Consider the following 18,117-nt stretch of genomic DNA (forward strand, 5'->3'; position numbering starts at 1 on the left):
TTTTTTCCCTGTTAATGTGATTGATTACATTAATTGAATGTTTAACAGACTTGCATACCTGAGAAAAATCCCACTTAGTAGATTATTTTTATACATTGTTGGATTCAATTTACTAAAATTTTTTTCAAGATTTTTGCATCTGTTTTCAGGAGAAATATTGATCTGTTGTTTTCTATTCTTGTAATGTCTTCGGCAGTAGCATTAGGATAATGCTGGCCTCATAGAATGAGTTAGGTTTTGCTTCTGTCCTCTGAAAGGGATTGTAGAGAATTGGTATAATTTCTTCCTTAAATTTGGTAGCATTCCTCAGTGAACTCATATGGGTCTGATGCTTTCTGTTTTGAAAGACTATTAATTATTGATTCAATATATTTCATACATATCTGCCTACTCAAATTGTCTATTTGTTCTTGTGTGCACTTGGCAGATTGTGTCTTTCAAGTAATTGGTCCATTTTTATCTAGGATATCCAATTTTTGTGCATGGAACTATTCCTAGTAATTCTTTATTATACTTCCAATGTCCATGGAGTCTGTAGTAGTGTCCTCTCTTTAATTTCTGATATTAATAATTTGTGTTCACTCTCACTTTTTTCTTTGCCTGGTTTATCGATGTTGATTTTTCCAGAAAACCTGATTTGGCTTTTTGGATTTTCTCTATTGATTTTCTGTTTTCAATTGCATTGATTTCTCCTGTAATTTTTATTATTTCTTTACTTCTGCTTACTTTGGATTTGACTTGCTCTTTTTCTTTTTTCTAGTTTCCTAAGGTAGAGTTTAGATTATTGCTTTTGGATTTTTCTTCTTTTGTGATATATGCATTTATGGTAAATTTCCCTATAAGTACTGCTTTTGCTACATCCCATGAATTTTGGTAAGTTGTATTTTTATTTTCATTTAATTTAAAATATTTTCAAATTTCTCTTGAGATCTTCTTTGGCCCATGTGTTATTTAGAAATGCATTGTTTAATCTCCACATATTTGGAGATTTTCCAGCCATCTTTCTGTTATTGTTGTGTAGTTTAATTCCATTGTGATCTGGGGAAGACATTGTATAATTTCTATTCTTTTAAATTTGTTAAATTTTTTTAGGCCCAGAGTGTGGCCTATCTTGGTAAATGTTTATGTGGGCTTTTAATGAATATACATTCAATTGTTGTTGGATGAATTAGTCTGTAGATGTCAATTATATCCAGTTGATTGATGGTGTTGTTGTGTCTAACTATGTTCTTACTGATTTTCTGTCTGCTAGATCTATTCATTTCTGATAGTGGGGTTGAAGTTGCCAACTGTGATAGTGGATTCATCTGTTTCTTGCAATTCTATCAGTTTTGCTTCACTTTTGTTAGGTTCATAAACTTTATCAGTTGGTATGTCTTTTTAGAAAAATGACCCCATTATTATTATGTGATGCCATTCTTTATCCTGATAACTTCCCTAGCTTTGAAGAATGCTCTGTTTAAAGTTACTATAGTTACTCCTGCTTTCTTTGATTGATGTCTGCACGATATATCTTTATCACTTTATGTCTTTACCTTTAAAGTGGGTTTCTTGTGGACAGCATATACTTTTTTTAAAAGATTTCATTTATTTATTTATTCATGAGAGACACATACACACAGAGAGAGAGAGAGAGAGAGAGAGAGAGAGGTAGAGAGGGAGGGAGGCACAGACAAGGCAGAGGGAGAAGCAGGCTCCATGGAGGGAGCCTGATGTGGGACTCGATCCTGGGACTCCAGGATCATGCCCTGAGCCAATGGCAGGCACTAAACCACTGAGCCACCCAGGGATCCCCTTGTTTTGTTTTTTAATCTCATCTGATAATCTCTTTAACTTGGTTCATTGGACCTTTGACATTCATAATGAGTATTGACATATTTAGACTAATATATCCATTGTTGTTTTCTATTTGTTGCCATTACTCTTTGTTTTTATCATCTTTCACTCTTTTTATGGCTTTTGTGGTTTTAAATGAGCATTGTATATGATTCCATTTTCTCTCCTTTCATGCCATATTGGTTATAGTTCTTATTTTACCATTTTTAGTGGTTGCCCTGAACTTTGCAATCCATATTATTAACTAATTCAGTTCTATTTTCAAATAACATTGCCCCTTCCCAGGTAGTGTAAGTACCTTATAATTAGAAAATGAACCTAATATTCCTTTTCTCTAAAGAACTTCTTTTAACATTTGTTGTAAGATAGGTCTACTGGCAGCAGAGTTCCTCAATGTTTGTTTGTCTATGAAAGTTTTTGTTTCTCCTTCAGTTTGAAAGATAATTTCACAGGGTACAGAATTGTAGGTTTTTTTTTTTTTCCTTAATACTTTAAATATTTTACTTCATTCTTTCTTGCCCAATGATTTCTTAAGAGGTGTTGATTTCTATACAGATATTTTTCTAGATTTTTTTTATTAGCTTTTATTGTTTTATATCCATCTTCTGGCTCATCACCTTTTATAGAGTTTTTTCACGCTTATAGTTTTACAGTCTATAAGCAAGGAATAAAATAAAAGTTGAAAACTGGTGTTTTCACAAAAGCTTTTTTAAAATTTTTGAACAGAAATCTACAGCCCTCTTAATTTTAGAAAGCAAATACATTTAAAGGACAGAAAATAAGTTGTATTGATTATAAGCGCATCTTTGATTCATTTTTCCAGATGACTTTTTATGTCATTGGACACATGTGGAATATACCACAAAAATGCAATGTTTTAAGGAATCAATGTTCTTTATATAAACTTGCAAACCAACTAGATTCCATTTTCATTTGTCAGGAGATATTAAATTCTAGCTCTTCTGCTATAACTCCTCTCCTTAATTTTTAAAGTGCATTTTGCATGTGAGGTAAAATCATGGCAAGTCCTCATCAAAACAGTATTGACTCGATGAATTGTTTGGCCAAATAAAAAGTATTCATTAAAAAATAATTGCTATGTTTATGATGGGCCTAAATATACTGCAGACATTCTAAACTACAAGTAGTTTACAACCACAACAGATATAAAATATTACTAGTTCTATTTCTAACAGTTAGATTTTTGAAAAAAATAAACCTTTATTTTCCTCCCCTTTTCATTATTTTATTTTATTTGCAGAATCTTAGTAAATTTTATTGTAATTCTGGAGTCTAATGTCCAGAATTCAACTTATAATAATGTCATAACTACTGCTTAAAAAAATAAGTTACTGTAACATAGATCACCAAACTAATATTATGTTTTAATACACTCTTTACTTAAAATAGTAATGCATTTGTATACCTGTCATCTAAAATTCCAGTGACTGAGTGTGATGCCCAGAGGTCATTGACACAGCAAAACATTTTTTTTTAATTTCTTTAAAATATTTATTAAAATTTTCTTTAAAAGATTTATCCATTTGAAAAGGAGATAAACATACAGAATAAAGCATTTTTACCTTTCAATATTTAATTTAGATATTCATTTATTATAACCTCATATAGTTATTTTTCAATGTTTATTGCCAATTTTTTAAATGAAAAAGGAATAAAGAGACTTACAAATGATGTACATTTTATAAAGACATAGTTTTTACAGCGTGATTAAAAATGTATGATAATTTTTAAATTAGTGCTTTAGTTGATATAAACTAGGTTTACTGACAATGGTACTGATTTCTTTTTAACTACAGGACTTCTTTGAAACTGTAATTGGAGTCCTGATGCTTTCCATAATATGTTGCTACACTTAAATTTGCCTCTTGAGCATTATATTAATTGAACTTGATGTTACACACATTTATATGTGCATTTTACAAAGTAATTGTGAAATTATCAAAAATATAAAAGGAACACAAGTGCCTGGATTCCTCTTTAATTGTCATATTTAAAATTGGTAGTACTTCGTACACAGGCTTTTAAGTAGGTATAAGAGGAGTTCTCAATTGCAGTGGTTTTCAGCTTCCCTTGGTGGGCAGTATAATCATCTGGGTCCATAGATGCAGAGATAAGATTCAAGAGGTAGACTAATGGGGCCTGAGAATTTCTGTTATTTTAGTTATACTGATGTGCAATAAAGAATAAGAAATAAAATTAAATGTTCCATGAGAATCCTCACTTCTTCAAACTGATTGGGCTATGTGACAGACTATTTTATTGAATAGTCTGAATAACTGAAAAATGCCTTATACTCAATATAGAATGCTGGTTCTTAAAAAATGGAAATACAGAGGACTACATTTAATCTTATAATTTACTAATTTCATATTCTTTTCTTTGAATAGCATAACTTGATCTCATCCAATAATGTTCTATTCTAGAATTTTGTTTATATAAAGGTTGTTTATATGTTGGCAAATAAATACTATCAATAGAGATGAATAATGATGCAGTAGAAAACACAAATATAAATGATCCTGTATTTAAGATGATTTTAGAATTCATATTACCAACTAAAAAAATAGTTGAGAATGGCTTAAAAATTAAACTGTATAAAACAAAGATCAGTTAATAGGAACCAAAAATATGTTTACAAGCACTTGGGGTGAGATTCAGTATTTAAGAATTTCATTAACTTTGAATGACTGGCAGATAATGAAGAAATATCTTTGTAGGAACCACGGTATTTGGAGACACTTTTTTCCTGAGTTAAGATATGGAAAACAAGTAAAAAGTTGGTTGTTTTTCATTGTACAAGACCCTTCAGGGGACCCTGGGTGGATCAGTGTTGAGCTTCTCCCTTTGGCTCAGGTCATGATCTCAGGTTCCTGGGATCCAGTGCTGTGTTAGGCTGCTTCTCCCTCTGCATATGTCTCTGCCCCTCTCCGTGTCTCTCGTGAATAAATAGATAAAATCTTAAAAAAAAAAAAAAAAACCCTTCATATGATCTGGTTAAAGTTAACATTTCTAGAATTTCTAGAGACATATGGAATGAAATAATGACAAAATACTCCCATCCTCAAATATTTGAGAATATAATCAAGGATTATAATAATTTTTCATAGATATGTTTACTGAAAATATATTACTGATTTATTTTTCTTATGCTTACTTTGGATTTAATTTGCTCCTCTTTAGTTTCCTAAGGTGGAAACTGAAATGATTGATTTTAGATCTTCTTTTCTAATATGTAAATTCAATGCTATAAATTACTCTCTAAACGCTGCATTTATTGCATCCCACAAATTTTGATAAGGGGTATTTTCATTTAGTTCAAAATATTTAAAAAATTATCTTTGAGCCATATGTTGCTTAGAAATGCATTGTTTAATCTCAATGTATTTTGATATTTTCCAGCTATCTTTATTTTATTGATATCTAGTTTAATTCCACTATGTTCTGAGACAGATACACGCTTTCTGTTCTTTTAAATTTGTTGAGGTTTGTTTTGTGGCCCAGATTATGTTCTATCTATGGCTTAATTAATTAATTAATTTCAGTGTACAGGTCTTTTACTCATTGCTAAATTTATTCTTAGGTATTTTATTCTTTTTGATGTAACTGTAAATAGCATTGTATTCTTAAATTCTCTTTCTGATAGTTGATTATTGGTGTATAGGATCACAAAGATTTTGGTTGGTTTTGTTTCTTGCAGTTATACTGAATTCCTTTATTTAATGTGTTTTTTAGTGGAGTCTTTAAGGTTTTCTATGTACAATATGTTCTCTACAAATAGTGACAGTTTTACTTCCTCCTTTCCAACTTGGATGCTTTTTATTTCTTTTTGTTTCCTAATTGCTGTCTGGACTTCTAATACTATGTCGAATAAAAATGGTGAGAGTGGGCATCCTTGTCTTGTTCCTGATCATAAAGGAAAAGCTTTTAGCTGTTACTGTTGTGTATGATGTTATCTGTGGGTTTGTCATATATGGCCTTTATTGTGTTCCACCCATACCCTTTGTTGAAATACTCATCATAAATGGATGTTGAATTTTGTCAAGTGCTTCTCTGAAGCTGTCAAGATGATCATATGGTTTTTATCCTTCATTTTGTTAATGTGGTATATCATCACATGTATCCAATTGTGCATGCTGATCTATCCTTTCAACCCAGGCATAAATCCCACTGCATTAGGGTGTGTGATCCTTTTAATGCATTGTTGAGCTTGGTTTGCAAATACCTTGTTGAGGTGTTTGGTGTTTTTGTGTCTACATTCATCAGGAATTCTGGCTCATGACTCTCTCTTTTTTTCCATAAGGTCCTCTAGTTTTGGTACCAAGATAATGCTGAGCACATAAAATGAGTTTGGAAATGTTTTCTCCTCTCCTTTTTTAGAAGAATATGAGAAGACTTGGTATTAACTGTTTGAATGTTTGGTAGAATTAACCTCCATCACTTTAATTATTATATGTCTGTACATTTAAAGTATGATTCCCAGACAACATATAGTTGATGTGATTTTTTGATCTACTCTAACTTTGACCCATGATATCTTTATGTTAGTGCTTTGATCATTGATGTTTAAATAAATTATTTCTGTAGTTGGATTAATAGCTACTATATTTGTTACTGTTTTCTGTTTGTTACTCTTGCTTTTGTTCCAATTTTAGCCTTCAACTCTTTCCTGCCTTTTTGGCTTAATTGAGCACTGTATATGATTTCGTTTTCTATCTTATCTCAGCATAACTTATTTTTTTTAATTTTTTTTATTAGTTGCCTTTGAGATTGCAATAACAAGTACATTCTCAGATAACATATACTACTTCACATTGGTGTGAATACCTTTTAATAACATGATATTTCTATTTCTTCCCTCCTATTCTACATCATTGCTGCCATTCATTTTATTTATACATATGCATACATACATATAATATATATACATAGATAATAAAATACATCTTGCTATTAGTATTTGAGCAAATTTTTACCTGTTTCCCACTACTCTTCCTTTCTTTATGTAGATCTGAGTTTCTGAAGTATATTATTTTCTTTCTCTCTAACAAACTGCTTTTGACATTTCTTGCAAATCAATTCTATTGGTAACAAATTCCTTCAATTTTTGTTTGTCTGAGAGTCTTTATTTTTCATCTGCTTTCAAAAGACAATTTCACAGGGCATAGATTTTTATATTAATGAGTTATTTTTTTCTTGACAGTAAATATTTCACTCTATCCTCTCTGTGCTTGCATGGTTTCTTAGGAGAAGTTGGATATAATTCTGATTTTTGCTCCTCTATGGATAAGGTATCTCTCTCCCCATTGGTGTTTTGTTTATTTGTTTTGTTTTTATTTTGTTTTTGCCTTAACCCTGTTTGGTGTTTTCTGAGCTTCTTATATTGGTGGGTTGGTGTCTGACATTAACTTGCATAAATTCTCCCATCATTACTATTTCAAATATTTATTCTTTTTTTAAAATATCACTTTCTTCTCATTCTGGTATTCCTATTATGTATATGTTACACTTTTTGTAGTTGTTTCACAGTTCTGGAATATCCTGTTCAGCTTTTTTTCAGTGTTTTTTTTTTTTTTTTTCTCTTTGATTTTTGGTGTTGAAATTGCTATTGACATGTTCCCAAGCTCAAAGATTGTTTCCTTTAGGCATATCCAGTCAACTAAAGAGGCCATCAAAGATATTAATCACTTATGTTACAATGATTTGGATCTCTAACATTTCTTTTGATTATTTTTAAAATTTGTTATCTTTTTACACTGTCTCTTCTTGTTTGTTGTCTGTTTTTTCCTTTAGAGTCATTAGCATATTAGATATAGTTGTTTTAAAATCTCAGTCTGATCTTTCCAACATTCCTGTAGTATCTGAATCTGGTTCTTATGCTTGCTGTATGTTGTCTTTTAGTATGCCTTGTAATTTTTTTATTGAAAGCCAGACATCATTTACTGGTGAAAAGAATCCTAGTAAAATAGTGTGTGGTGTGGTGGTAGGTGTGGATAGGTCTCAGTCTAGTTAGGCTGTGCTTCCTAGGCTGTGAATTTCACACATGCTTCTCAGCCTTCCTACACCTTAGGGGGGGACGAGATGGCTACAGTGGGCTGGAATTGTGCACTTCCTTTCCCCCAAATGGAAGGCTTGACAGAGATATAGTTCGACATTTCCCTACTTGCATGTTAGTTAGGCTTTGGCAAGACCTCAGTTGTTTATTGTGTGTTAAATATTTTCTCTTGGGGGCAGGTCTTGTTAAGAAGAACAGGGTTGGTCTGGTATATTTCCGAATTATTCCTTTCCTCTCTCCTTGTCAGAAGCCTGAGCAAATTTTTCTCTAATATTCACTCCAAGGACTTGGTAGAGCTCCTGGATGTTAGTCTCACAAAAGGATGAGGGCTGGAGTTTCTAAATCTGAGTTGTCAACACCTAGCCTCTAGTTGCTTGTCAGTCATTGTTTCCTGCCCTGGCACTGGTTCCTACAGAAGTTTCTTGAGTTGTGTTCTGCTGGTGAGTTTCTATTCCAGTCACTTATGAATCTTTGAATCCACCTGTCTGTTTCTCTGATTTTTAATTCAGTGATTTTCATTGTAACTGCACTTTTCTGATTAAGAATTGCTGATTTTTCATTTTGTTTATCTTTTTATTTTTTAGACTGTTATGACAACTTCTAAGCTCCTTATATGCTGGACCAGAAACCAGAAGTGCCCTAATTACTTTTTGAAGACCACATTCTATGTTGAGTTGTTAATTGAGCCAGATTTATTTTAGTAACAATTATTTATAGTGCTAGTTATGTGCCAGACACTATCTAAAGTCTCTATGCCAACTCGTTTAGTCTTCATAACAATTCTATCCATTTAGTACTATTGTGATCCTGATTTTATAGGTGAGGAAATTGAGGCATATAACTTGGATACATTACAAACTGAGGGTGTATAACTTGTTTGAGGTCACCAAGCTCAGAGAAACTTATATTTGTTTCTTGTTTTTCTAACTTTATAAGCTTAAAAATAAGTTCAAAAATAACAATGGCTTCCTTTAACCAATAGAATGTGGTTGGGGTAGAGCTGTGCCAGTTGGGTTTACCCTTCAGAAAGCCCGACAGGGTCTACTTTTGTACTTTTTTGGTCCTGAGACAACAATGGAGAAAGTCTTGCTACCCTACTATGGAGACACACAAATAGACATGTGAAGTAATAACATAGCAAAGGCTGGTGTAGGTGGAGAGAACCTGGGACAGTATGGTGAGAGAGACCATACATCCTAGCACACTAGCTGAACCTACCCTCTAGTGTTCTTGCTAATGTATCACACATGTATATTAGCCATCTTGGAGGTGTCAGTTCAGATGAGCCCTACAAGACTGAATCTCTAATATCACTTGGAAAAAAAACTACCTGGTTGAATCAAGTCAACCTACAGATCCTGAGATATAAAAAATGGTAGTTTTAAACCAATAGATTTTGGGATACATGGTTATTTATGCAGAACAAAAATTTGGATATTGGTTGTAGAGAATTCAAAGGGAAAGATTTCACAATTAAGAACAGATCAAATCTGGGATCCCTGGGTGGCGCAGCGGTTTGGCGCCTGCCTTTGGCCCAGGGCGCGATCCTGGAGACCCGGGATCGAATCCCACGTTGGGCTCCCGGTGCATGGAACCTGCTTCTCCCTCTGCCTGTGTCTCTGCCTCTCTCTCTCTCTGTGACTATCATAAATAAATAAAAATTAAAAAAAAAAAAAAGAACAGATCAAATCTAAATCAGAGATACTTTGCCATTTGTACTTAAAAGTCTTTTTTTTTTTTTTTTTTTTTTTTTTTTTTTTTTTGTACTTAAAAGTCTTTTTTCAAGATTTATTGAGATATAACTGACATATAATATAGTGTAAGCTTCATGTGTACATTATGATGATTTGATACACATGTATATTGCAGAATGATAATCATGATAAGCTTAGTTAATACATATGTCACCTCATATAATTAATTAATTAATTAATTAATTAATGATGGGAATATTTAGGATATACTCCTCCCTTAGCAACTCTCAAGTATTTAATATACAATATAGTATTTAACTATAGTTACCATGTTGTATGTTCTATTGCTATATATATTAGCTGTTGACTTACCATTTATGGCCTTTGTTATGTTGAATTGTAATCCTTTTATACACCCTTTTTTTAGAGTTTTCATCATGTAAGAATTTGATCTATCAAATGCTTTTTCTACATCTGTTGAGATAATCTTATAATTTTTGTCTTTGTTCCATCAATGAGATATATTGCACTGATTGATTTGCGTTGTTGAATCATTCTTGCATTCCAGGGATAAATTCCAATCGATCATGGTGTATAATTTTTTTAATGCTGATTTTTGAATAATATTTCCAAGAATTTTGTTCAGGACTTTTGCATGTATATTCATTAGGGATATTGGCTTATAATTTTCTTTTCTTTAGTATCCTTATCTTGCTTTGGTATCAGGGTAATGATGATTTTGTAAAGTGAATTGGGAAGTGTTTTCTCCTGTTCACCTTTTTGGAAGAGTTTGAGAAGGATTGGCACTCATTCTTTAAATGTTTGACAGATTTTGCCAATTCAGTCCTCCACGGCTGAACTTTTCTTTGTTGAGAGGTTTTTGATATTGATTCATTCCCTTACTGGAGTTAGTCTGTGCAGATGTCCTATTTCTTCATGAATAAGTCTTAGTAGATTTTATGTTTCTAGGAATTATCCATTTCTCCTAGATTGTTCACTTTGTTGTATAATTATTCATAGTATTCTCATGATTCTTTATGTTTATTTGATATCAGTTACAATGTCTTCTCTTTTATTTTGACTTTATTTGAGTCTTCTCAGGTTTTTTTGTTGTTTTGTTGTTGTTATTGTTAAGTCTAGCAAAGCTGGCCAATTTTATTTATTCTTTCAAAACCCAACCCTTAGTTTTGTTAATCTTGTTTTATTTCATTTATTTCTGTTCTTTTTTATTTCCTTACTTCGGCTAACTTGGGTATAATTTGTTGTTTTTTCTTTAATTCTTAGAGGTAAGAAGTTAGCTTTTTTATTTGAGGTATTTTTTTAATGTATGCATTTATCACCATAAAATTCCCTATTAGAATTACTTTTACTGCATTCTGTAAATGTTATGTTGTGTTTCTATTTTTTTTTTTTTTAAGTTTTACTTTGATTTCTGAGGTCAAAGGACACCTGGGTGACTCAGCAGTTGAGTGTCTGCCTTAGGCTCAGGGTATGATCCCAGGGTCTGGGTATTGAGTCTCACATCAGGTTCCCTGTGAGGAGGAGCCTGCTTCTCCCTCTGCCTGTTTCTGCCTCCTCTCTCTCTCTCTCTCTCTCTCTCTCTGTGTCTCTCATGAATGAATAAACAAAATCTTAAAAAACATTTTTCTGAGATTGATAAAGGAAAGAGACAAAATTCTACTTTTGAATAATACCAGTGGTAGATTATTGACAATATGTTCAAGTGACATGTGAATTCTATTATTGCAGAAAAGCTTAAAATAAAAATCTTTCATTGATTGTGATAAGTTTATAGACAATCACTATACTTAGTAACAATATTTAGAATTCCTAAAAATAAATGCTAGGGAGATTATATCTTCTATAAGAAATAAACCACAAAAAAAAATAAAAAAAAAAAAAAAAAGAAATAAACCACAAAATAAACTATTAGAGATAGAATAATCTGTGTGAACAATGGATGTTTAAAATAATAGTTTATCTATGTATCTTTGTTTATAGATATACATACACACATGTGTACCAGTGCATTGAAAAAGATGTAAAGTCACCTTCAGCTTTATGTGAAGAAAAGGGATCTCTCTGCTCTTCCAAGTTGATGTGTTTTGTTTATCCAGAGATTTTGCTATGAGTTATAATCTAAAAAACTTTACCTTTAGTTAATAAGAATGCATTAAGATTGGATCATTGGGCAGCCCAGGTGGCTCAGCGGTTTAGCGCTGCCTTCAGTCTGGGGCGTGATTCCAGAGATCGGGGATCGAGTCCCACGTCCGGCTCCCTGCATGGAGCCTGCTTCTCCCTCTCCCTGTGTCTCTGCCCTCCCCCCTCCCTGTGTCTCTGCCCTCCCCCTCTGTCTCTATGAATAAATAAATAAATCTTTAAAAAATGGAAAAACAATTGGATCATTAATTGTAACCAATATACAACACTAATACAAGATACTAATAGGGGGAACTGACAATGAGGGTGTATATGTGATCTCTGTGTACCTAAAACAGCTCTAAAAAATAAAGTCTATTTAATACTTTTTAAAAAAATATCATTTGGCTAAAAAACAAAAGGAAAAAATTAGTTTGGTATATGATCCTCACTTTGCAGATTTCTTACAGAGTTGCTTTTGACTCAAAAATTGGATTCTATAGCTGAAACTGTTGAGCACCCCATTGTCTTGAAACGTCCTGATTTATGCCTGAGATATGGTCTCTCATAAATCCCAGTTATAAACTGGAGTTTGCCTGTATTAGGTCAAAATTAAAAAATGGGTTTTTGAAAAGAGAGTCTGAGGAAAGACTGAGAATTTTTTCTAAATAGGGAGTCCAAATGATGGGATATATTTTGTACATTGCCTTTCATTTCAGGACCTATGGAGCTTGATAAGTTTGTAAAGATTCATTCATATCTGTTTATTTTATATCAGGGTCTTTATATTTGGAGGACTGTTATACTTGTGGCTTAGGCTAGTGTTGCTCAAGGTGCCCATGACTTACCCAGGTGCATGTTCAATTACAGATTCCTTGGCTCTCAGCCCAGAGATATGTAGAAATGATATGGGGCCTAGGAATCTGCTTTCTGTTTAATTCCTTAGGTGGTACTTAAGACTTTGAGCATTACAGTTCATGGCCTTGGCTAGGATATAAGAAGTAGCTAATCTCTTGAAAGAGTGTGAGGTTTTATCTGGGTTTCCACATTTATTTTCATTTGGATTATGCTAACCTAGTTTATTTCCACATGGGAAAGATTCTTCCAATAGGGAAGGTAGTTAATCTTACTAAATGCTCTCAGGCCACTTGAGTTCAAATATTCTCTTCTAAACTATCGCTGGTGACTGTTTTGTGAAAGCTAAAATAACCCACAGTAAGGGAAATTTCAAATATATAAGAAATACTATGTAAAATTATATTAAAAAGCTTTGACCCAGATTTTACATGGACTTAAATTAGTCAGATTTTAAAACTGTTAGGATTCTAGATCTTAGTTACCTAGTTGAATTTAACATGGAAATAAATAATGTGATTGCAAATTGTATCTTTAAGAAGCTTATAACAGTTGAAACCCTATATTGCCTCTTTAGCTACATTTTTCAGCCTCTTACACAAAGGTTAGCACTATCCTGACTTGGAAGTTTATCATTCGATGCATTTCTTTATTTAGCAGAATATTTTAACTAAAATTATTATGCAAAGTATAGTAAGGTGTGATTTTCTTGTTTCAGTTTTCTTGCCTAGAAGTGATGATTTTCTCTCAACTGTTTCACCATGTTCCATGTTCTCTAAGTTCTAGGAAAAAGGAAATTTTTTTTTACCCTTTTACTGATTAGTTGATTTGTAAAGGCAGTGATAACATTTTTGGTTTCTAGTTATATAAATTTCCTACTTTTAAAATGTTTTGAATTAGAAGGTTTTATGGGAACTATTTTTTCCTGAAGTTTTTAAATTTGAATATAGTTGATACACAATGTTACATTAGTTTCAGTTATACAACTTAGTGATTTGACAATTTTATGCATTATGCTGTGTTCACCACATATGTAGCTACCATCTGTCCCATTACATCACTATTATAATATCATTGACTGTATTCTTTATGCGGTGCCTCTTATTCCTGTGACTTCTTCATTCTGTAACTGGAGGCCTGTATCTCCTTCTCCTTTCACCCATTTTGCCCAACTCCCTTTTGTCTGACAACTGTCAGTTCATTCTCTCCACGTATAGGTCTGATTCTGTTTTTTGATTCTTTTTTTAAGTTTTTAAAAATATTTTATTTATTCATGAGAGACACACACATACACAGAGAGAGAGAGGAGAGAGAGGCAGAGATATAGGCAGAGGGAGAAGCAGGCTCCCTGCAGGGAGCCCGATGTGAGACTTGATCCTGGGACTCCAGGATCATGCCCTGGGCCGAAGGCAGGTGCTCAACTGCTGAGCCACCCAGGTGTCCCTGCCTTTTTTTTTTTTTTTGATTCCACTTAAATTCTTTTACTATTATAGTCTCACTAGCTATTTGCAAATTATTTGTTTGTTTATTTTTTCAGATTTATTTTTGGAAGTCAAAAAACCATTTCTAAGCAATTCCCCATTTTTCCTAGATGTTTCATGGAACAATAACAGAAGAGCTAACCAGTCATGAAGAATGGAGTCACTATAATGAAAACATAATAGAAGATCAAAAAGATTTTGTTTATGTGAAGTTCAATGGCCTTCATTTAAAATCTATGGAGAATTTGCAATCCTGTATCTCTCTTAGAGTATGCATCTTATCAAACAATTTTATTACAGATATCCATCCACTTCAGAGTTGTATAAAATTAGTCAAACTTGATCTCCATGGAAATCAGGTAAGTAAAAGACACTTTAAATATTTGCATATAAATGAAGTTGATATTTAAAAACACTTATGCTATCTATCCCAATGTTTCCTACATTTTTTATATAAAATATAAACAAAAATTTAAAAGCAAGTAGAATACATATATAAATACAGAATTTAAAACTTAAGGGGTACCTGGCTGGCTTAGTCGGTAGAGCAAGTAACTCTTGATCTTTGGGTCATGAGTTTGAGCACCATGTTGGATGTAGAGGTCACTTTTAAAAAACTTTAAACAAAAATTTAAGGTAGAAATACATAAACACAGTAATTTGGTATATTTTACTTCTAATATATTTACTTCATAAATACAGTAATTTGGTATATTTTACTTCTTAAATTAATAGTCTAGATTAAAAATGCTCTGGAATTTTTAATATTTTTAATGACATAATTGACATATGACATTGTATTAAGTTCATCTGTACAACATGATGATTGGATATATGTATATGTCACATATTCTTTATCTGTTTATCTCCCAGGGGACCCTTAGACTGCTTCCAGGTCTTGGCTATTGTAAATAATGCTAGAATGAATATAGGGGGTCCATGTATCTTTTTGAGTTAGTGTTTTCCTTATCTTCAGATAGATACTGAGAAGTAGAATTGTTGGACCATATGGTAGTTGTATTTTTAATTTTGAGGAACCTCCCTGTTGTTTTCCACAGTGGTGGTACATCCCCATTAGCAGTGCATGAGGGCTCCCTTTTCTCCACGTCCTTGCTAACACTTGTTATTTCCTGTCCTTTGGACAATAGCCATTCTAGCAGTTGTGAAGTGATACTTCATTGTGGTTTTGATTTGTATTTCCCTGATGATTATTGATAGCGGCATCTCTTCATGTACCACGTTGGCCATCTGGATGTCTTCTTTAGGAAATCAGAGTCACTGCCCAGTTTTTAATTGGGTTTTATTTTCATATTGAGTTATATGAGTTCTTTATATATTTTGAGTATTATCCCCTTATTACATATGTGATTGATTTACAAATGTTTTCTTCTAATTGTTAGCTTGTCTTTTCGTTTTATTGATGGTTTCCTTTGCTGTGTGCAAGTGTCTTAGTTTGATGTATTTTTACCTGATGTATTTTTGCTTTTGTGTCCTTTGCTTCTTGTGTCAAAACCAATTATCATCACCAGTGCTGTTGTGAAGGAGTACACTGCTTATGTTTTCTTCTAGGAGTTTTAGGTCTTAAGTTCAAGTCTAATCTATTTTGAGTTAATTATATGTAGAGTAAAAGATAGTGGTCCAGTTTTATTCTTTGGATGTGGCTGTCCAGTTTTCCCAGTACTGTTTACTGAAGAGACTAACCCGTGCTTGCTTTGGCAGCATATATAATAAAAATGAATGATTCAGACTAGGTTAGCATTGTCACTGTTTAAGGCTCTTATGCAAGTTTGTGAAGAGACTGCCCTTTCCCCATTGTATATTTTTAACTCCATTAAATCAACTACCATCTATGCATAGGTTTATTTCTGGTCTCTGTTCTGTGACATTGATCTTTGTGTCTATTTTTATGCTAATACCACACTGTTTTGATTATGATAGGTTTGTAATATAGTTTAAAATCAGGATGCATGATGCCTCTAGCTTTATTCTTTTTCAAGATTGCTTTGGCTTTTCAGTGTCTTGCGCTTACACATATATTTTGGGATTCTTTTTTCTCTTTCTGTGAAAAATGCCTTTGGAATTTAGACAAAATTATACTGAATATATAGATTGTTTTGAGTAATAGTATTCTAACAACATTTATTATCTCAGTCCATAAGCATTTGTTTATCTCTTACTCAATTTCTTTCATCCATGTCTTATGATTTTCAGTGTGCAGATATTTCACCTCCTTGGTTAAATTAATTGTAGGTATTTTACTCTTTGATGCAATTATAAATGGGACTGTGTTCTTAATTTCTCTTATCACTTATTATTAGTATATAGAAATGCAACAAATATTTGTATATTGATTTTATATCCCACAACTTTACTGAATTGATTCATTAGTCATAAGAATTTTTTGGTGAAGTCTTTAGAATTTTCTGTATGTAATATGTCATCTAAAAATGCTGACAGTTTTGTTTCTTCCTTCCTGATTTGCATGCCTTTTTTTTCTTTTCCTTGATTAATTATTTTGGCTGGTACTTTTAATACTGTATTGAATAAAAGTTGCAAAAGTGGACATCCTTGCCTTGTTCCTGGTCATAAAGGAAAAGCTTTTAATTTTCACCATTGAATATGTTAGCTGTAGGCTTGTCGTATATGGCCTTTATAATGCTGAGGTACATTCCCTCTGTACGTATTTTGTTAAGAGTTTTTATCATGAATAAATATTGAATTTTGTCAAATGCTATTTATCTATTGAGATGATCATATAATTTTTATCCTCCATTTTTGTTAATATGGTGTTTCACATTGATTGATATGGTTCCTTAATTCTTTATGTTTAGAAAAGTTGAGAGTCTATTACAAAGAAATTTTTACTGAACAAAGTATATATTTCTATTCATTTAATTATACTAATAATGATAACCTATTCCAGATGAGCAGTGTCTCATGTTTTACTCCACTCACTATTGGATAGAGATTCTTTTTTGGTTTATTAATGAGAAATTTGCCATTTAGGAAAATATTGAAATTTAGAAGATGTTTAATGTTTTTGTATTTTCCATGCAATTCATAGAAAATTAATATTTGTATTTAGGATGTTATTATTAATAATAATTTCAGATAAAGAGTCTACCAGATACCAAATTTTGGAGTGGATTGAAGAAACTAAAACTCCTCTATCTTCATGACAATGGATTTGTAAAGTTAAAGAATATATGTATGTTATCTGCTTGTCCAAGTCTCATTGCGCTCACCATGTTCGATTGTCCAGTGAGCCTTAAAAAAGGATACAGACATGTTCTTGTCAACAGTATATGGCCTCTTAAAGCACTGGATTATCATGTGATTTCTGATGAAGAAATAATTCAGAACTGGCATCTTCCCGAAAGATTCAAAGCATATAATCACCGGCTTTTCTTCAACTTCTGCCCTGCTTTGAAAAAGGTAATTAGATTCATTAGAGTTCCATTTTAGATAAACGTGTTATATGAACTAATATATACTGTATCATTTATCTAAAATTTCATACACTAGTAAATACATTAGTAATACCTTATATCTGAGAATTTATAGACATTTATATGCCTACTGCATAGAAATTGCTGAGCCTAAACATATAAAATTGGAGAGAAACAAATATATTTTTGGTCTATATTATGTTTTAATTACTTTAACGAGATATAGCTTATATAAAATTCACTCATTTTTTATGTATGATTTAATAATTTTAGTAAATTTTAGTGCCGTATAACCATCTCCACATTTCAGTGTTAGAAATTTCCACTACTCCAAAAGTTTCCCTCTTTACCTTTATTCCCTCTTCCCTCTTTGCAATTATTCTCGACTCCCACCCACAGTCTTAAGTACTATTGGCCTGGTTTCTGTTTCTACAAATTTGCTTTCATAAACATTTTGTATGAATCAAATCATGCAACACACAGGCTTATGTGGCTGTGTGTGTTGTGTTTGAGGCTTATTTATGTTGTAGCATGTATCAAGAGTTAGTTACTTTTGATTGCTGAGTAATTTTCCATTACATGAATATACC

At 32.2% G+C, this 18,117-nt stretch overlaps 1 protein-coding gene across 3 annotated transcripts in view; it reads left to right on the forward strand.

The window, feature by feature from the left end:
- Positions 1-18,117, forward strand: part of LRRIQ3 (leucine rich repeats and IQ motif containing 3) — a 169,864-nt gene that overhangs the window by 3,926 nt on the left and 147,821 nt on the right. For all 3 annotated transcript variants that reach the window (XM_038541655.1, XM_038541657.1, XM_038541656.1), the window contains exons 2-3: positions 14,189-14,437; positions 17,190-17,513. In XM_038541655.1, coding sequence (XP_038397583.1) covers positions 14,189-14,437; positions 17,190-17,513 — 573 coding nt within the window. The remainder of the gene's footprint in view (positions 1-14,188; positions 14,438-17,189; positions 17,514-18,117) is intronic.

Source organism: Canis lupus, chromosome 6 (assembly GCF_011100685.1).
Source record: "Canis lupus familiaris isolate Mischka breed German Shepherd chromosome 6, alternate assembly UU_Cfam_GSD_1.0, whole genome shotgun sequence".
NCBI lineage: Eukaryota > Metazoa > Chordata > Mammalia > Carnivora > Canidae > Canis > Canis lupus.